The 22049-nt window shown below is 33.9% G+C and overlaps 2 protein-coding genes across 4 annotated transcripts in view; one reads left to right on the top strand and one right to left on the bottom strand.

The window, feature by feature from the left end:
* Window positions 1–878: 878 nt before the first annotated feature.
* Window positions 879–18046, bottom strand: LOC127875105 (3'(2'),5'-bisphosphate nucleotidase 1-like). 2 transcript variants are annotated; one of them, XM_052419929.1, is made up of 8 exons: window positions 17882–18046; window positions 14387–14491; window positions 11866–11976; window positions 11529–11577; window positions 10703–10846; window positions 10045–10187; window positions 8907–9275; window positions 879–7994 (listed from the first exon to the last, which is right to left on the bottom strand). In XM_052419929.1, the coding sequence occupies exons 1-8, from the start codon at window positions 18005–18007 to the stop codon at window positions 7953–7955; spliced, it is 1089 nt and encodes a 362-aa protein (XP_052275889.1). In that variant the 5' UTR covers window positions 18008–18046; the 3' UTR covers window positions 879–7952. The 2 variants fall into 2 exon arrangements, with proteins under 2 accessions (XP_052275889.1, XP_052275888.1); XM_052419928.1 differs by having other exon boundaries at window positions 879–2005.
* Window positions 18047–19504: 1458 nt separating this feature from the next.
* Window positions 19505–22049, top strand: part of LOC127875103 (N-terminal kinase-like protein) — a 40761-nt gene continuing 38216 nt past the window's right edge. Inside the window, exons 1-2 of one of the 2 annotated variants that reach the window (XM_052419926.1) lie at window positions 19505–19723; window positions 20218–20272. In XM_052419926.1, coding sequence (XP_052275886.1) covers window positions 19610–19723; window positions 20218–20272 — 169 coding nt within the window. In that variant the 5' untranslated portion in view covers window positions 19505–19609. Of the gene's footprint in view, window positions 19724–20217; window positions 20278–22049 lie in introns of both variants that reach the window. The other variant, XM_052419925.1, reaches the window with a different exon arrangement.

The raw sequence follows: 22049 nt of genomic DNA, 5'->3' as shown, positions 1-22049 counted from the left end.
GCCCCAACTTAAACATTTTGCAATAACTTTTGCTATATTGAATATAGCAACTTGATATTTCGCATGCATGTGTATCTCATGGAGCTGCACATTTTGAATAGTTCAAGGTCAAGGTCAAATATATAGCTTCAAAGCGGCGCAAAAGGGGACATAGTGTTTCTGACAAACACATATCTTGTTTTTACCAGTCATTTTTATGAAATTTCAAACTTTAAGGATGTGAATCTTCAGCAGAAATCTGTTGATTTCACTTCTCGGAGATTGATGTAAATCTAATGAAGAAATCGTGCGAGGGGTTTATGCCTTATAATTATGATCCAAAATGCAATACCCAAGGGAGCTTTGAGGATTTTTCTAAACTATATGATGGCCTCAGTGGTAACTTGTAATCAATAATAGTCTTAGCCAAATTTGACTTGTTCTGTCAACAATTAAGTAATGTTGTCAAATGGCGCAAATTAAAATCTGTTATACTATGATTGTTTTAAAAGAAACAGATTCCCATAATAGTGAGAGAAATCAGAAGAAGCTTTTACAATGATTTAAGATTTGATTGCTAGATAATAAAGTTTTGTTATCTAATGGCAATGAATGTGATCAGGTTTTGATATTTCAATAAGATAAGTTTCTATTATAAGCAAATACTAATGTACTTTGATGCATATGGTACACATACATATCACAGTTTCAAAACTGAAATTACAAATTACAGCATATGAATAAGCGACAATCAATCCTTGAGAGATTTTCATATAATTTTAGGATCATCTGTTCACAAATTCACATACTTGATATTAGAAGATTATATCGTATTGCAGGCAAAGGCATACAGAATAACACAAAGTGGTTAGTAAAATACATGAAGAATCAACAAGCCCAAATTTACTTATGTTTATTTACCTACAGTTTCTTTGGCTATATAAAAAAAACAGACGAAAATGAAGCATATATGGAAGAACTATTCACAATTTCGCTACATAATATATTGCTACTTAACATAATAAAAAGATACACAAGATGTAAACCTCAGTTCTCAACATGCTGTGATGAAATCTATAAATCAAATAACAGCCAGGGAAAATATTGTGAATGTAAGGTTAGTACAAATTTAAGCTAAGTGAAACTGAATTTACATCAGCGTTTGGAACTAAAACATTGTTATTTTAACTCTCTTTTAACATTAACCTCCAAACATACACATTAAATGACAGATGTTCAACATAATTAATTTACATGTATATCTTACTACTACATAAAAATACATAATGAATAATGTATTGTAATCGTAGACTTTTAACAGTTTTTCCTTGATGAAATGATTAGCTTAACACATAACCACTATCTATAGACAATCGTGCATGGCATATTTTACTTAGTATAAGCACACTCTATTACATTGTATTTAAAGTGGTAGTTATATAAAAACTACTTTGCATGCCTATATACAAAAACATCAAAATAAATATGTAAGTTTTTAAACAAGATGTAATCAAGATGATTATAAGTGTTGTTTGCAAACAGAAAACTGAAAGTTCAGGTAATGTTAAATCAAAGTTTAGATTTGGTTTAGAACGTAAATATAAACTACAAATGTGAATGCAAACAAAAGATAGACAAATTGTGAAACTGCAAATGAACAGCCCTCAGGGAAAACTGGGCTACATGCATGTGTGTCAAGTGTGGTCCCAGGTTAGCCTGTGCAGTCTGCAGAGGCTAATCAGGAACTACACTTTACATTTATTCTAGATTTTTGCGTGGAAAACAATTTCTTTAAAAGAAAAATTCCATAAAAGGGGAAAGAGTTGTCCCTGATTAGCCTGTGCAAACAGAGGGATGACACTGCATGTGCATTAAGCCCGATTTTCCCTGAGCTGTTCCCAAATGTGTAGAGATCTCAACAAGTATTGTCTCCACTTGCAACAGCAGTGTATCTCTAGAGTTTTGAGTCCCCCTCTTCCAGACGGCGTTTCCTTGCCATTCGCTCTTGCTTTGCAGCATTGGGTTCCTAGATGAGAAAATTACTACATACACAACAATGAACTGTTAGGCAGGTACTATGTAAAGGGGCAAAATTGTGTCAAGCCTTTCATGTCAGTATGAACGTTTAGACTGAATTTTCCTGTTTGCTTGCTGTTGGTATAAAGTTTTAACAAAAAATTCTAACAACATAGTCCAAACATGTTCTGTTACATACCATACAATATTGACAATTATGAATTTTGCCACCCCTGGAATAGCTGCGCAGCATAAGAAAAAGCTTGAAACAAGTTAACCGATACCAAGAGAGATGCTAGATTAAGACAGAATTCTGTTAGTTCTAAAATGTTAAATATGTATTTATAACCATAAAGAAACTTAAAAATCAGCTCCATTACAATATCAGTACTGGAATAAAATGGTTTAAATATTCAATACCATGAGTTGTTTTAACTTTTAGGAATTATTCGTCAAATACAAGTAGCTTAACTGATGTCTTTTTATGTATGAAATAAGGTTTTCTTTATTTAAAAAGAAACAAGAAATACATTTCCTTACTGAGTAAGAGAAACGCTGTATATGTCATACAACAACCATTATAAAATTCCTATAGAAAATCGCCCGATAATTTAACTACTCATCAACATTTAAAAGTAAAGTCCACATTCTCAGAGTGGTATAGTCAATTTAAGCTTTTATTCAATCAAAAACATATTTGCCAAACCCCCCCCCCCCCCCCAACTTGCAGCAAGCGTCCCTGTGACCTTGACCTTCGATCTTTTGGTTTGAAAATCATTTGGCGTGATCCTACATCAAGACTTACCAGCATACTAATTTATATAATCCTTAGAGATCATAGTGTGTGAACCTATTTCATAATACAAGCTACTTTGACCTGATTACCTCCATTTTATTAGATCTATTTCTATCTTTTCAAGTAACCACTACACCAATTTCTATTATCAAATGTCAAAGTGACCTAAACTAATTGTGTGGGATCAAAATTCCTTTTACAAGCCATTGAGACCTTGACCTGTGACCTGTTGACCACCAAATAATCATACATCATATCCTCTCAAGAAACCATGATATCAATTTCGATGATCTCAGGTCAAAAAATTCTTTCTAGGTACAAGCACATGCAACCTTGACCTTTGACGTGCTAACCCAAAAATCAAAATGCGGATTTTTTTCTTATGTAGTAAATACTATAATCACAAGATGCATGATCACAGGTCAGCATTCTAAAAATAAAGGCAAAAATACCCTGTTGCAAGACCCTGTAAGCTTGACCTTTGACCTGGTAGTCTCAAAATTTATAGGTGTCTTCCCTCTCTCAGAAGTAACTGCTTCACCAATCACAAAGACCTTAGGTCAATTTTTTTTCAAGGTAAGACACATTGAGAAATGAACATACTGTGACAAGCCCCTTGACCTTAACCTGCTGAGCTCTCAAGTTAACATCATACCAATTAACATGGTTGTAGGTAAAAGCTTTCTCTCGATATCTAAGAAATGGATAGTCGAGAGAGAGACAGACAGTCTGACTGACAAGAAAAAAAGCAAAGCAATATGCCCCCTCCCCACTCCTTCAAAAAGAAAGGCACACAAGTTTTATAATATGAATAATAATTTTTGTGTTGAATGACAAACAAATAACTCTCATTCTAATACATGGCTTTCTAGCATCTTTAGTTAATTCCATCTTTTGATTAAATTCATCATTGGTTAATGCCTACATGTGCTCATGTGATTTTATTCTTATTGATTTAATTCCTCTATTGGCCTTGATTTTCATTGTAAATTCCATCATGTACTCGTATGATTTAATTCTCCGTGGCTTAATTCCTACATGCCTTCTTATTATTCCATTCCTTAAAGTTTGATTCCCACATGCATCTTGCAATTCAATTCTACATGATTCAAAATAGCATAATTGTCCATAAAAAATGATAACATTTTTTCTTAAATATTTTTTATAGGATGAAGATGAGATTTCAATGAGCGATCAAAATTGTAAACGATTGCGTAATACCTCATTTGTTGGCAATGATTTCGTTTGATATCACAAAACATACAACTATTGCACACACATTACAACATTATGTATTATGCACAAACTTTGACCTTAAACTATGCAGTGTATAAAATGCTTTACTGATAATAAATCTAATGACTCAACACACTTCGGCACATTCATTGTGATTTTTCAACAATTATATTTAGAGAAATTAACATCTTTCTTTGTTGACTTGGAAAATACAGCACACATCAAAATACCACAAGTATGCATAAATGAATTTGAGGACACAAGTGTAACAAATAATAATAGTGTTTATTTCAACAAATCATATAAGGAAGTGTTCATAGCAAAATGGATGTAATAGTTTTAATCTTTGTTATTATTGCATGTTTTTAGTAATGTTTTTTTTCCAGAAACTTCACTATGCAAACTACACAGGCTGATCTGGGACGACACTTTATGCACATTCATTAAACCCCCTTAAAGTCACTTTAAACTGAACCTTTTGCCTAGATGAAATATGTTCACAAAATATGTTTATTTCCTGTTTAACATTTCTTAAAAATGATGTGTGTTTAGTGTGTACTTCAATGCATGTTGTATTTTATATGTATGTTAATGACAATCAACTTTACATGATTGAGTTAAGTGTAAATTATTCTGTTCATAAAACAACACATCAATGTGATTTTATTGCATCCCGAATGTCATGTTAAGTCACCTGGGCCCAAATTTATAAAAGCCACTTTTTACTGAGATCAAGAAATAATTTCTGTTTAAAACACAATTCATTGGTAAACCTGTTTAAAACACAATTCATTGGAAAACATGTTTAAAACACAATTAATTGGTAAACCAGTAAATCAAATGCCTGATATTAATATAATTGTCTTATTATTATATTGGGAATTATGTAATAAATTTGTTTTAATCATTATTGCTATTAGAAAATGAGAAAAACAAAACGTTAGACAACGGCTATTCTAATAGTACATGAATTATACATGGCTTAAAACATAAGCAGCATAAAAAAAGATCCAAAATACAACAATAATATATGAAATTCAAATAGTTTCAAGCCGAAATTAATTGTTATGTACTAACATACTACTTAGTCAAACATTTAATATATATCTTGTATTTAACTATATAACTTATAATTATGATATTTTCCATTACAAAGAAATAGTATGTACAACCAGATAAGATTGGTCAAATATTTAATATATTTAATTTTATAATAAACTATATAACTGATACTAATAATATTTCCGAATATAAGAAAAACAAAGTTAGAAACTCTTATCTATACACAACAAATATATAATTTATTTTAACACACTAAATACTTCAAAATCATTATTACTTGTGTTGACGATACCATTTTTTTCACAAAAACAACTAGAGCTTTGTCACAGATGTGACGAATACCTCCACATACCGCATTAACACAGAATATTTTGCATGTTGTCTTCAAATAAAACAGCAGAACCATGCTGAATGTTTGAAACGCACTAAGTGACCCCCCTGCATGACCCATATTCGAACTTGACCTAGACATCATCTTGATACAACATCTGACCAAGTTTGGTGAAGATCGGATGAAAACAACTTGAATAAGAGAGCGGACACTAAATACGGACCGACAGACCCACTGACCGACAGACAGACCAACAGACAGACAGACCAGCTCACTCCCATATACCCTCCTAAACTTCGTTTGTGGGGGTATAATTAAGCCTGAGTTACCGCAGATATGAAAAACATTAGGTAATATCGATGTAATCCATGCACACATACAGAGTATTGCAATCCAGATACTGCTGAGAGTGCATCATACTTTAAGCTAAGCTGACACTTGATATTTCAAGTAAAACCCTTATGAAGTAAAGCTGTATCGATATGAATGAATTTGCAGTATAATACAACAGAAATATTTATGATGCTTTTACTTCAGTAAGTTAACTGTTTTTTTTCCTGATTTTTAATATGTTAATGTTAAATATATGCAACAAAGCACTTACAGTTTAGTGTCTACCCTGATTTAATTTAACACAATCTAACAATTATGCATCATATGCTCCACAAAGTTATAAAAACAAATATTTGATTACAAATAACATATAATTCATGCATATCTTTTTTAAGTGAATTTAACAAATTAATAAGACTAAAAGAGTGGTTTATGTTTTGTATTCAATAATAAGAATGATATTCCTACATTAACATTTAAACACAACTATTTTTCCTGACAATGATCAACAGTATGGTGTTTTCAGATAAAAAGACCAATAATAAACAAGAGGGCCTGAAAGGCCCAAAGTCGCTCACCTGAGATACAAAAGAACCGAACTGTTCTGTGCAGCACAAGATATCATAAGATAAATGTTCTGACCAAGTTTCATGAAGAGTGAACTTTACATGTAACTTTTAGAGTGCTAACAAGTGTTTTTCTATAGCCAAATAAGCATAAATTCCCCGCCCCAAGGTGGCAATGTTTTTTCAAAAGACCGGAACTATTTTAAAACTCGTCCAAGTTATTATTAAAACAAATTTTCTGACAAACTTTCATGAACATCGGAAAATAAATGTGACTGTAAACAAGTTTTAACTATAGCCAAATAAGGAAAAATGCCCCGCCCCCCTGGCCGCCATGTTTTAAAACCAAACCGAACCATTTTCGAACTCACCCAAGATATCATTGCAAATAATCTTCTGACCAAGTTTCAAGAAGATTGGAAAATGAATGTGTTCTCTAGAGTGTTAACAAGATTTTACTAAAGTCATTCATGTATATAGCCATATCAGGAAAAATGCCCCACTCCATGATGGCCATGTTTTTCAACCAACCAGAACCATTTTCAAATTTGTCCAAGATACCATCCGGACAAATCTTCTGACCAAGTTTCCTGAAGATCAGTCAATAAATGTGTCCTCTATAGTGGTAACAAGGTTTTACTAGCCATATCAGGAAAAATGCCCCGCCCCCAAATGGCCATGTTTTTCAATCAACCGGAACCATTTTTGAAATTGTCCAAGATATCATTGGGACTATACTTCTGACCATGTTTCATGATGATTAGACAATAAATGTGTCCTCTAGAGTGTTAACAAGATTTTACTATAGCCATTTAAGGAAAAATGCCCCGCTCCTGGTGGCAATGTTTTTCAACCAACCTGAACCATTTTTGAACTCGTCCAAAATAACATTGGGACAAATCTTCTGACCAAGTTTCATGATGATCAGACAAAAAATGTGGCCTCAAGAGTGTTAACAAGGCAAATGTTGACGCTGCACCACGCACAAAGGACAAATGGCAATCATAAACGCTCACCATGAGCATCTTGTGCTCAGGTGATTTAAAATACAAAATGAACCACATATCCTATTTGTAATCAGTTTCTAATTTTTTTATGATAGACATCTCTAGACCCAACAAAGGGCTGACAAAATCTGATAAACATTTAAAGATAAGATACCACTTAAACACATCCTATCATTTCTTACTAATGGCACTTGTGTTTTATTTGATGACTTAAATTGTCCACCCCTTACATGACTCTAATTTTGAAAGACCTGAGAGAAAAACTGGTAATAAATAACAAATCACTTTTATATTGCAAAATACTCTTGTGATAAAATTTACAAAATTGGCAACTGAATTTTCTGACCCTGAATACTTAAAACAGTTAGGGAAACAGACTTGCACCCAAAAAGTACACAGCAGTCTGTTCCGAAGGCGTAAAAGTTTGGCTGAAGAATGAGTCGGCCAGTACTGTTACAAACAAGTTTGGTGATGATTTTTTAACTGCAATCGGCTATTTTTTCATAAAATACAGTATCTTACACAATTTGAAATGGTAAACACTTAACAGTGGTATTTAATGCACAAAATATGATTATGACTGGTGCTCTTCGGCATGCAAGGGAATGATGGCAGCAAATAACTGGCTACTTTTTGTGTGTGGCTTTATTCACTTCACTTTTCCTTGTCTAAAGAAATAAGAATAACATGTAAATGGAATGTCAATGTAATACTAAAGTAACTATGAAAACAATGTGCTTTCAAAGACAGGAATTGTCTGACTTACATTAATTTAAATGTGGCTGGCATAAAATCTGCTATAACTGGTTCAACGATGAAGGAACATAAATATATCTTATCAGTTTTGACCACAGGCTAATGAAAAATATAATGGAGTATGTATGATTTATGCTTGATAATTGACTGTGTAATTTCACTTTATAAAATATTACCCAATAATAAAAGACTGTCCCATTAATGGTCTAAAAGAATATCTAAAATATATAAACCTAAGAGTACACCTTAAATAACAATTGTTATGTAGTTACAACAGTACTTTGGGGAGAAAAATATGAGACAAGATTTTAATATTGGTCACACCAGAATCTCATACTACAAGGAGTCATACACATTTCTCAATGGATAAATGTTAACACTTAACATAAACTGAATATACATTAATGGATATCAATGTCAGAGTATGTTATATAAACTATTCACTAACAAATGCAATTTTTGGGCATGAAATCATAACAGGTTTTGCATGGCAACTAATTTTGAACAGCAATGATGGGTATAGGGGAAAATAAGATAAGACTGACATTTAACAAGTAAACAATTTAACAAAATTCCCTAATCTATAAGTTTATATAAGATCTGATTACATGTCATAGGCTTCTCAACTCAACAAAGTTTACAAACTAAGTTACCAACATCAAAACATTTTCTGGGAGCTTGATACGTCAAACATGATCTTAACATTAATCTAGTTTACATTATCTTTACATATTTCAAGCAATAGACAGACATAGAACATGGTCTGAGCAATGAAGGGTTATTGCAATCATTTACAGATGCGTTGTTTCACTCTCGGTATTTACCTTCTCTTCGCCAACCTTTCCATTAGCAGACTTGCTGCTGCTGTTTTGGATGTTCAAGGTCTGCTGGGAAAGCTGTGACTCCAGCGAAGGCGGGGCTGCTTTAACTGACTCAAATTTTGACAGCGTTTCCGAGTCCACCTTTTCCTTGATTTTGTTCACGTACCAATCGTGGTTGGCGACTGTAGCAAGCACGCCGCCTGTGTTGTTATGGACGACGTTGGCATGGTACGGAATTGGGTGACCATGAATATCTGTCAGGCGGCCGCCAAGAGATTGCAGGATAGCCTCGGGGGCGCATGTGTCCCATTTTTTGCAGCCTATACTGGCGAACACGTATGCGTGCGCTTTTTTCTCAATTAGTAACAGTACCTGCAATTGCAAATGGTTACAAAGACATTGTCAATAAATCACATATTCAACAAGAAACCGTGCAAAAAATCCAAGAGCATAGAAACTTAGCTGTGCATCATTAGATATGCAGCAGATGCAAGAGTTAAATTACACTTCCAGCTGTTCATTGCTAACTACATGTATTACTGTAGTACTGCCTATTCTATTATGTTTAGATTTAGTCAATAACACTACGCAGACATCTTAAACAGTTAAAATATTTTCATTCACTCAAATGAAATCAATTACACATGCCTATACACAACTTGGCCCATAGAAATCAACTGATGCTCTTTATACATTGAAGAATAATTAAAACTCCTGAACATTGTTCTACAAATTGTGTACCTTTAAACATAGCTTAAACCATGTTTAAATTGAGCATTTTTAATTAAGAATTACTTATTACAAACACTAACAACATTTCAATGTGGCATTGTTTTCTTAAGTCTAGGTATGGGTTGATAAATTGAGCCTTTTTGTGGTAAAACTGGACTTAAAGCATACATGTGCGTAAAAGGTGGTCCCATATAAGCCTCTGAATTCTGCACAGGCTAATCAGGAATGACTCTTTCTGCTTTTATGGTATTTTGCGTTTATGGGAAAACTCTTCTTAGCGAAAGTTTTTTCAGAAAGTGTTGTCCCTGATAATACTTTACAGACTGCCCTGGCTTATCAGGGACGACACTTTAAGTACATGAATGAGGCTCACTTTGTGCCTTGTTTCATGATATGACACATTGCTCACCTTGTGGCCCGCCCCTCCCACACGCAACACCTCCGTGGGTTCACAGGCCTCAACAGTCTTTGTTATCGTGTAGTCTGAGTGAGATCGTGTGGTTGTGATCACGTTACCCTCCAAGTGAGCATTGCGTTTGAAACCAAATGATCCTAGCATAGGAAAAAATTATGGTAACTAAGAGATCTGTTCAAAGTCGAAAAGAAGGAACACATTATATTATAACAAGCAATATAACATTCTGACTTGTGATCAAGAATATACAAGATCTTTGACAAATATCTGTAACTTTAATCTATTATACCGGTAGTTAAAAGTATATTAAAACAACCTGACCCTGGGGCAGGTATTTCACACTTAACCAACTACTACACAATAATTCCAAAACATTTTTAACTGGAAACAGCCAAACATATTTTGGTATTTAATTACAAATATAGTAATAATCAGATGAAAAGAGATCTCATAGAACACAACATTTTATGTTAAACCTTCAACATCAACTGTCTTATTATTGTTTGTGTCTAAGTACATTTAACACATTCCATTTAACAAGTGTGTTGAATTTTAATAACCCCAAATAGATCATGTTTCGTCTTTCTGAGCTGTATATGCCAATTGAAATCAAAGCCGCAGTGTCAATATTTATTGTAGTCCAATAACTTACCTAAGCCCTGTACACCCCAAATACACCTGGCTTTGCCATACTTTGGAATCTCCTCAAAGTTATGGAATGGTTGATTGATGACACCTGCTGTTGCCACACCCTTCACTGCTATACCAATTAGCACCGTCACATGGTCAAGAAAACCTTTAAAACAATATATGTAGCTGAAGGCTTTTTTCATGTGTTTCATTACCGTAACTTTTCAGCATGAAACTTCTGTATTTGATACAGAACATTAATACAGTTTGTTTTCACTATTATGGCAATACGATTTATTATGCATTCCATCTTGACATCCATCATTGTGTTATGCATCTTGTCTAAAGCATCACTTTGAAAGTATTGATGGGTTTCAGATGAAACTTCAAGAGGGCATTAAGGGGAAAGTGCAGAGAACAATGCAATTCAATGTGTGACATCTAAAATTAATAGGTTTTAACTAATATATCTTCTCTTCTTCTTCTTCTTCCGTTACAGCACTCCTTCTAAATAGAAGATTTTGTGACAGCACCAATTTGGTTAAGGGGTGAAAACTGAACAAAGATGTTCAGTTGGGTGTTAGTTTAAAATTATTTACATTGTAAGTGTTTACAGGTAGATAAGGGGGACAATGACAGCCACAGGAGTAAGGGTTTTGAAAACTTCTACTGCGGCTGCCTCATGTATATGGGGAGGTAGTGGATTCACTGGATTACTGTTCTTGGGTAAAATGAGAACGTATAAGAGTTTTTTTAGGTTTGTATGTAAATAAACAAGAATTATTGATTAAACTTCTTAAAATGATAGCTTTTATAATCACACACATTTACTGACATATGTTACTGACCTTCCGTAAATTCTTTTGTCCCATCTAGAGGATCAACCCATATGACAACCTAAACAATGAAAGAAAATCACTAAATGGGTAATATGAAATAGCAGTTTAACCCCAACAGTATCATGTTCATATTGTGATGATATTAAAAAGTAAATATTGCATTATTACTTATTAATTGACAATCATCACAAAATAAGAAATGTTTACCAAAACAAAATTTAATGGTTATACATGTACTATTCCTTTCACAGTTTTTATTTAAATATCTTATGTCTTTTTCTATGTTTTAAACAGTTATGATTGACAAATTCATTTAATCTTCTTGTACAGTACTAACAACACTTACGTCATCATTATTTATGTTGCGAAGATTTTCTGGGCATTCATGTCTCAATACATCCTGGTCAAATTCAGTCTCTATAAAGTCATCAGGGATTTTCGTTGTAGGAGCTAAATCCTGAAGTGAAAAAAAGGATGATCATAATTTCCAGGTAAATAGACCTGACCTGCATAATATGTAAGTCAAACAAGTACACACACTAACCTACCCTTGTATAGTTGTAGAACCGCAAGGGCAGTGTTTTTACCCTTTGCATGCTGGGAAATTTGTCGTCTGCTAAAATGTCGTCTGCTGAATTTCTAAAATTAGCATTTTCTTCGATTTTCTTTTCCAAAGAATACTATCAGAATAGCAAACAGTTTGGATCCTGATGAGACGCCATGTTCAGAACATGGCGTCTCATCTGGATCCAAACTGTTTGCAAAGGCCTTCAAAATTCGGTTCCAGCACTGAAAGAGTTAACACTGATATTGCAGTACCAAATTGTTCAATCAGTAGTCTATCTTATCAACATGTCTAAGACATAACTATATTGTTGAGTTTGAAAAATGTTTAACTGTGGTCTGTGGCAGAAAAGTATCTTGTATGTAAAATGTATTTCTTAAATAGTTCCTTTTTTATCAAATGGGACTTCTATTACAAGTACTAAAAACTTCTAAAATGATTTCAAACCTGATGTTGTCACAAACACCATGGGCATAGTTTTCAAAGTGTGCAATACCTGTATATGTAATTTAAAACGAAAGGCAATAACTCCTTTAAAAACACAAGAGGCCCATGAGGGCCTGAATCGCTCTACTGGCTGGAATCAATAGGGCTCAAGCCCTTGATAGTATGAAAAATCTGAGTAAGTTTTAAACAAACAGACCCAAAATGGGAAATTCATCGCATAAACAAGAAGAAACGTAACATTTAAACTTCAAATGGCTCCTTTTCAACAATAAGTTGGACAAATTTTCTTCGATCTCAATAATTGGGTTCTGGCCCTTGATGATATAAAACATCCGTTGAAGTTTCAAAAGGATAGAACTTTATATGTAAACAAACATGAAATGTGTTTGTCGGAAACACTATGTCCCCTTCTGTGCCGCTTTGAATTTTTTTACCTTTGACCTTGAAGGATGACCTTAACCTTGACCTTTCACCACTCAAAATGTGCAGCTCCATGAGATACACATGCATGCCAAATATGAAGTTGCTATCTTCAATATTGCAAAAGTTATGGCAAAATGTTAAAGATTTTCATTTTTTTCTCAAATTCAAGGAGAGATAATTCTGTACTTATAACTCCGATATTGCTCATTTTCAATAGGATTTGACTCATCATTCAGATAAAGACACTGTGCAAGTTGGAAAATGATTGAATGAAAACTGTGGACTTTATTGCGTAAACAAGCCTTATTTCACAATTGTCTCAAGTTCAAGAGGAGATAATTCTGGACTTTTTACTCTGATGTAACCCATTTTTAGTAGGGTTCAAGTCCTCATTAATACCAACACACAGAACAAGTTTTAAAAAGGATCGGATGAAAAATGTGGACCTTATTGGATAAACAAGAGAAAGTCTAACACACGCACACACACACACACACACACAGACAGACAGACACCATGCCATCCCATAAGCTCTTCTGGCCTATGGCCAGTAGAGCTAAAAACAATCACAAGGCCTTGACAACAAGGCCTGTAACACTTACAGATAATTACTATGTTCAAGTTTCACAAAAATTGCAAACACAAATTGGTGTATCACATGTTTATTTATTTACTACTTTTCATCAAATACACGTTTTCTTCGCAAAACCTTAACAATCTGCGCTGGAGCACTTGAAAATAAAAATAAAAAATGCTGTAAAAGTTTAATGAAAATCTTGTTCAAAATTATATCCTTTGCACACCTGTAACGTATTAGAACATACACGTTTTTTCTCTCTAAAAGCATGAAAATATGGTAGAAACCGCTATGGGGCATCCATTTCTAAAACAAATAATATCGTATTCAAGCAGATAATTGTTTGACGATAAACAACTGTGACTGGTAAAAACGTATTTTAGGCCCGATTTTCATTGTAAACCATATAATGTATTTTTAAAAACGCGAAAAACCGTCACAGGATTGAAAATTGAGAAAAATGTGTACGTTTAACAATGTTGTAGGTGTTACCTTTAAAAAGCCCCGGTTCTGAGGAAAGAAAAATTGTATACGTTTCAATACGCTACAGCGTTTCGCTGCAAAAATCGACCAGGTGCCTAAAGGATATGTAATTTTAAAACCAGAGGGATTTTTCTCCTTTAAAATAATGCAAGCCTGATACCATCACAATTTATGCTTTGACACTTAAAGATAATCCTGCAAAAGTTTTATGAAAATCATACACACAATGTAGGAGTTTCTCACAGGAGAGTGTAACACAAAAACAGACCGAGGCCTACCATTTCTATATCCTTACGACTTTTGGCGGGGGATAATACAAGTTGAGTAGTTCCTGTTTGGAAACTTAATCCCATGCTTTTTTAAGTACTTTACCTCTTCTCCAAATATTGCTACATTTGGAAACTGCTTATGAAGAGAAGCAATGATACACCTCTGAGCAGAACGATCTGCTTCTGTTTGTAGGTCATTCTTTCCTCCCTGAAAATAAACAACAAAGTTTATGGGATGTCTGGGTACTCAACAAGATAAATGTTTATATCTATAAGTCCTCCATAAACGCTCCTAATCAGCCCTAGTCTCTCTGATGGAAAACTGCATAATTTCAAAAACATTCTTCATTTTGAAGAGGCCTTAAATTGGTCTCTGTTATATAAGGCAAACGACCCATGGAAAATATGATGCAATGGGAGAAATTCAGCCAAACTAAAAAAAGGAAGAGGAGACTAAAAAGAGACAGGGCAACCTCTTTCATAAAAAATTGTGATATTGCTAACTTTGCACATTGTTAGCGACTTAATTGTGCTATTTCCACTTAAGAACTTGTAACTTCTTGACTGTTTCTACGGAATATATATAATGGCAACAAACCCAGGGCTGGCTTTTCCAGTCGCCAAATTAGCCAATGGCATATACAAATGAGCAAATATGGCTCAAGAAATTCCAATTTGGCTTCAACTTTTTGTTCATAAATCCCAATGAAACAGTTAAAATGTGAAGAATGTCTTTGTGTTATAATGGTAAATTTAGCTAAAGAAAATTTTGAGCCAGGGGAGCCCTGAAACGAGTGGTGTTTTCCAACATTCAAATTTTGCTTTGGCTTTCCTTAGCCATTTGATTAGATACACATTTTCCTCAATTTAAACTGGAATCAATGAATATATGCACTATTTATGATTCATTATCATAATTTTTTAGTTATCTAATTTTTCACTTTTAATCACTATACAAGCCTGTTTCGTATGTCCTATGTGACTTGGATTGCTATGATCACTTGAGTGATAAGGGTCACCTCAGGTGTCTTGGGTGACTTAGGTGTTTGGTTGACATGGGTCACCTAGGTTGTCTTGGGTGACTAGGGTCACCTAGGATGTCTTCGGTGACCAAGGTGTCTTGGGTCACCTAAGGTGTCTTGAGTGACTTTAAAAGTGTCTTGAGACACTTAAGTGTTTGGGTCACCTGGGTGACTTACACCTATATCAAAGTGCCAGCACAGAGTCCAATGTATGCGTTATGCAAGAAAGACTATCGATCGGTGTAGTACATGCAATAATAATTAGCTTGAACTACTCAGGCTGGACTAAAACCCTGACCTGTTCACTGTCTAATATTACCAAAAAAACCTGTGACCCTGACAAATGCATGAGTCTCTCAGCTACCCTGCGAGCTGTGGATAATGTGCAAAGTTGCTTGGGTAACATCCACTCAAAAGGCATCCAACGTCACAGATAGTCCCAATGGTATATGTTTTTTAATTGCTGCAGCATAAAAAACATTGTGATCTGAACAGCAATCGAAGGCACACTGACTGCTCCAGCAATTTTGTTTGCCCAATTGGGAAAAGTACCTGCACCAGCCCAATTGGAAAAATTGTGCGCAAAATACCCTTACCAGGTAAATTGGGAAAATTCGCATCATGAAGTCTTCACATTGGGAATCGGTGTATTTGATTTTTGCTCTTAATACTTAAAAATTGAAAACTAAATGTTGTCAAGTTGTCAATATTATATTTACTAAGGTTCAAGCCATAGACCTGCCAGTGTTTTTTTTCACCATTTTGGGAATGGGGCTGGGTCCCTTTGGATTGGGAAAATTCGCGGCGTTTTGACAAAAATATGGAAATTAGTGTTGTTGTTGTTTTGCTAACAAATGCTTCAAAATTGAGAATACAAGTGTGTCCAGTATTATATTTACTAAGGTTGATCTTATATGGATGGGAGATGAACAAAATATTGATCTAATAAAAAAATAAAATAATAATAATAATTTTATTTTTTTTGGTTCCATTGGGAATTTTTAGCTCCCATTTGGGAAAAATATATACTTTTTTTCCATTGGGAATGAGTCCTGTTACCGGACCTGATTTTGAATGAAAAAAAACACTGCCTGCATAGGGAAACTTACTTAATGCTGCACCTTATTTAGAAACCTTCAATTGGGATTTTTTTTTTACAGCAATTGGGAAATGTGTACAGTCTTCGAAATTAGCTTTGAAAAGTTACATGCCAGTCGGGCCAGTTACTTAAGAATTTTTACATGCCCAACATATTTTTTACATGCCCAAACTTTTTTAACCAAAATTATAAAAAATCACAACATTTTAACACTTACATGCTACACATAGTAAAGCAGAACATTTGTTTCAATAGTAGTGAATACAATTACAGCTAATCAATCACTAGAATTAAGACGGTCGATCGTTACACCAGTGCTCTTGAAAAGAGCGTTCTCTTGTGTCATCGTACCATTTCTTGGCTTCCTTTTTCTCTAAATCATTGTCAATTTTCTATTTTGGAAGTGCTTTATCGGGCTTAGCCCCATCAACATACCTAAGATACTGCCTCTATGTCGACAATGACATTTGTTTACATTGACAAAAACGGAAGCGTATTACTTGATTGAAATGATCGATTCAAAAAGCATCTTCTCGATTAATGTCTAGAGAAACCGTCGATAAGGACCGAATGTGACCGAACAGCATCGGTCAAAAACAATAACGATGACGTGTGCAAGCAGGTGCGTGTTGTTAAACCAATCGAATTTCATTGTTTAACAACTTACGGCAAGGTGTTTGTTCGCAAAATTGAAAAATAGATCTGAAAATATCAAGAACCGCTTACGTTTTTTTTTTATAAACTGTCAATTGGCTTCAATAATTTACATGCCCGGCAGGCCACAAACGTGAATTTTTGTATGTGCCCGGCAGTTATTTTACTCGCCACGGGCTATCGGGCGTGTGCTAATTTCGAAGACTGTGTGTAGGTTTTTCCTCATTGGGAAAGTGCCCTTTTCCGGTACTTTATGAGGAAGGAAAAAACTGCTGTGCTCCCAGAAGAGCAGGGCTTTATAAAATATTATACTGTGGGTTTTAAAATTGCATTTAAAGGTTAAAAACAAGAACTTCAACTAATATAAAACTACATGTTCTATTTTTTAACCTATAATTTTTAATGAATTGCAAGTTATATGTAGGGAACACTGGTCCCATTTAATAAAACGAGCATAAAAAACAGACCATGTAAATAAATATTTACTGAAATACACTTCTAAGGACAAACACACCGTCCTGAACGAATTTCAAATTCTTAAAATTAGTTAGATATTTAATAAAAAAAATCGAGTTGCAAGAATTTGTTTAACATATATCAAACACAACCTCATGGCAACAATGGTGATTAATGTTTTCATATAAAATATCACCAATTGGTTACACTGAACCTTTCCTGGAAAAAGTTGCCATGTAGGAAAAACTCTGTAAACCCATGTGTAATTTTAAAATAATAAATTATCACGAAGTCATGTCCAGTCATGAGCCAATTTTATAATTACAATTTTTTTATGACATGCACTTAAAATATGCTAATTACTTACCTTGTCGACTATTCCAAGATCTCCTTTAATTAAAACATCTCTAGCTATCCTTGCGGCTCTGTATGAGACTGAAACAGAGGCTGAAACTAGTCGCATTAAAAGTGGAACGCTCTCCGACACCGCCATATTTGTTTATGTTTGCCGACAGTGAACATGTCGTAAAAAAAGTGTAAACCAGATCTGTAAATAGTTAAAAACAACATGTTATTCATTAATCAAAATTATGTTTATTTAAGAATTGATTAAATTCAATAATGTAATGATGACTGTCTGAATAAAGGTTGTCGTAATTTATATTTTCTATTGGCACGTCTCCGGTTTCCCTCAACTAATCGCAGTGTTTAGCTTCCCCACGTGTTTAACGGAAAACACTGCCTTCGCAAGTAAAAACCTTACGGATCTGGTCGTATTTATAGCTAATGATTTTTTCAATATCGTATGCAAATCATTGTTATTCTGTATGTTTGGTTTACACTCGAAAATGTTTAATAAAAATGCGTCAAATATGTCAAAGAAAGAACTATACAAACAATTGTTCGTAAATATACCCTCTATAAATGACAGTAATATTTGATTCGACCATCATCCTTAGGTATCACATTGTGTCATGATATTATATTATGATATATGATATGATGAAAAGATGCATGATACATTTTACAAACGTAAAGACATCTACGCTGAACTCGGCTGCTATTTGTCTTGCAGTAACCGTTTGAAATAGCTGGACATTGCACCCACTTTAGTGAGTCGGTAAAGTAAATTATGCAGGAGTGCTGGGCGCACTCTGGGTCCGCATATGATGCAGCCTTATGCGTGGAAAGAACTTATTAACTTCGTAATATAAACACAAATACGATGCGTTAATTGTGTTACAATTATTTTAAAACCACTGTAATTGACACACCTGTTACTGCTTAATTAATTTTATCATACAGCATTTATTTAACTGATTTCAATCGGAACTTATTATATAAGTTAAGTAACTACACTTTTAATATCGAAAACACTTTAGGATCGTTTGCATAATTAATTTGTAAAATAAATTTAATAAAATAAACAGCTGTAAAATGGGCCTTTTCACAGATTTTGGATGTATTGACGTGTGTCATTAAATGCTTTATATTGATAAATTTTAACATCGGATCTAAAAACCTACAGTAAAAAAAACAAGAATAAAATTAAATAAAGAAAAAAAGTAACCCTTAACTGGGCTCGAGCCAATGACCCCGGGAGAAAAAGTCTATCGCTTAGACCAATCAGCCATCTGCGCTCACACAATGAGTAATGAATAGTATACAATATGTAAGCAATTTTCGTTGGATCACAAAATATAACAGCAACAACAAAACTCTCCAAATTATTCAATCGTTTCGCGTTGCAACGCTTTATAATTTTAAATCGTGTAAAGATGCATATAATTGATATTTTAGAGCATGGTAAATGTTCAGTATTACTGTTTCCTAACAAATATCATAACTACAACGAAAATTTATTTGCGAATCTGAAACTTTTTTTTATTTTGTCAACAATAAACCGAAACGTGAAAAGGCCCTTTAATATTTAGTGTTTTATAACCTTTCCATTAGAAGCACGTGATAATAGAAAATAAAGGAAAGCAAAACGTTGTTTCCGGTTATCAACTTCCGTAAAAATTTTGACACGCATAGAAATATGACGACTGCTATAAATTGTGTTATTTATTTTAATATTTAATGCAATGAAACAATGTGGTCGCTATTTTCTCGAGATCCGGCAAAAGACTTTGCGTATGTAATTGGAGAAAAGATTACTGGACTAGAGGACAAGTCTGTTTGGACGCTGCATCAAGGAAAGAAAAAGGTAGATCGAGTGACGAGTGGAGATATTAAAATTGAAAAAGTTTAAAAGGACCAACTAGCTGTAAGAGCTATTGAAAAACCCTATAATATGCAAGGTTGACACAAAGAGTTTTTTGTAGTCTGAATTTGGCGTTCCAACCAACTTTTCAGAGGGGATAGGGGAGTTTGAAAAGTTTGAAAAAATGACGCGTCCGTGTTACTTTAATTAAATTTAATGCCAATGTTTTGACAGAATACAGAATTATGATCAATTGGCAACTATTTAACAGCCTTTATGGGCCTTTTAAATGCACAAACATCGGGTACCACAGTTGTGAAAGTAGATCTTGAACATTGGACCATCTTATTTACTGAAACGTTCATGAGAGTTCCACACATGTCTAAAGCCTTGGCATAAAATTAAACAGAAATGATTATCTTTGTAACAAAGTTATTTATCTGAACAACGAAGTAATTTATCTGAATAGTGAATTATAATGTAATTACATGTTTCAGAGTTCTGGGGATCCAGTGTCAGTGTTCGCATTTGATATCAAAGCCAGTAGTGAGACCCAGGTGAGGCATAAACATAATGTGATCATATCAGGGCTATCCTAGGACTAAAAAAGATAACATTCAAACCGACTTGTAGGTCCCTTTTATAAGAGTTGGCTACTGTTTTGTTGACATGTACAAATGATGAGTCAATAGTCAAATGGTAGTTTTGAAATACCCTACAAATCCCGAAGTACAACAGTAAAAGAAATCCATGCATAGTGTACGTACAGTGTTTTTTTTAATGGCAATTTCGGGGCCGATATTCGGCCCCATTCCCCTAAAAAAAGAGTATATATTTTTCCCCCATTTTGTAGAAAAAATCCCCTCCAAAAAAAAAAAAAAAAAAAAAAAAAAATTTTTTTTTTTTTTTTTTTTTAAATAACTGTCTTATGATAAATATACAGGGTTCAACATTTATGGTTGTCCTATTGCCCCTGGCAAGTAAAAGTTGAGTCTGGGCAAGTTATTTTATAATCTAGTTGTCCGCCCAGAAAAGTGCAAAAAAGAACAAAGAGCATTTAATTTAGACTTTAGTTGCTGTAATCATTTTGTTAAATGTTCAAAAATTAAAAAGGTTTTGTGGTGTATCATTTTGGTTTATCAAACAATATGAGGTTTACAGTTGATGTGATATTTCATGTTTGGGCAAGTTGCTTTACGTTCAGTGCAAGTAGATTTTGGAAGTAATTGCCCGGTAGTGCAAGTTGGTTTTTCGGTTAATGTTGAGCCCTGATATATATCTCAAATTTATTTCATAAACAACTAATAAAGTATATAACTATAATTAATATGATTTTGAATTATTATAAAGAGTTATATTAAGTTAGTTTTTCCCAAATCAGATAATTTAACATGAATTGCATTTTTTTCCCAAAATGGCCAGGGAAAGGCCTGATGTATCTAGGTATATTGTGTCAATATTCGTTGATAAAAACATTCCAATTTGGTCCATTTTATTGATAAAAAATGCTCACATTTCCATTTTATCGATTCAAAAAAATCCCAATTAGACTCAAAATGGCAAGGAAAACTAAGACTGTGCATGAAGGTTACAGTTATAAATAGAATTAATTATTGCAGGGTTCTCAATAACTTTTGAGCCAACAGGCTCAAATGTGAAACCAACAGGCCTTCTAGGGGGTCCGGGGAGCATGCTCCCCCTGAACATTTTAAAATTGAGCACTTGATTTCCTGCATTTTGGGCCATTTTATGGCTATTTTAGTGTTCAACCAGGCACTTAAATTTGAGCATTTTTTGTTTGCATTTTATGAATTTTAGCTTTTTTAACGAACAAAAGATAAATGGAAAAAGCTCTATTACTTTTGTAAAATTTTCACTCAACATGTGATGAACAGAACATCAAAATATGTTACTGCTTTTTGACTGATTCCAATATGTGCCTTTTCATTGTTGTTGTTGTAATGCGTTAAGGGAGATAATGAAGCGACATCTTTGCTTAATAGTAAATAGGAGCAAAATTACAGAAAAGACACGCACATTTCTAAAAGTCAATTGCCGATTTTCCAAATCTAAGCGATTTTCAAGCGGCCAAAATCTGATTTAAAATGGCCGATTTGGCTAGCGGCCGGCTTTTATTGAGAACCCTGTATTGTGGTGAGGGTGGTTTCATGCAACTACCGTTTCTTACCACTGATATTTGCCTAGGGAGTGATTGGACAGTTTGTCCCACTGATATTATGTATAGTACTATACACAGTTCCTCCTAATATTATAATTAATTGCCCAGGCTTGGCCAAATTGCCGGTCCGCCAGTCCTGACCGGCAGATT

This window comes from Dreissena polymorpha, chromosome 3, assembly GCF_020536995.1.
Source record: "Dreissena polymorpha isolate Duluth1 chromosome 3, UMN_Dpol_1.0, whole genome shotgun sequence".
Classification (NCBI taxonomy): Eukaryota; Metazoa; Mollusca; class Bivalvia; order Myida; family Dreissenidae; genus Dreissena; species Dreissena polymorpha.
This window is presented reverse-complemented; position numbering and strand designations above follow the sequence as displayed.

Excerpts from the sequence above, each read along its gene's own strand:
- LOC127875105 (XM_052419928.1), bottom strand. The coding sequence starts at position 18,007 with ATGGCGGTGTCGGAGAGCGTTCCACTTTTAATGCGACTAGTTTCAGCC. Across the intron at positions 11,977-14,386 it reads TAGCAATATTTGGAGAAGAG|GATTTAGCTCCTACAACGAA; the intron begins GTAAAGTACTTA and ends TTTTCACTTCAG. Across the intron at positions 2,006-8,906 it reads GAAAGGTTGGCGAAGAGAAG|GAACCCAATGCTGCAAAGCA; the intron begins GTAAATACCGAG and ends TTTCTCATCTAG.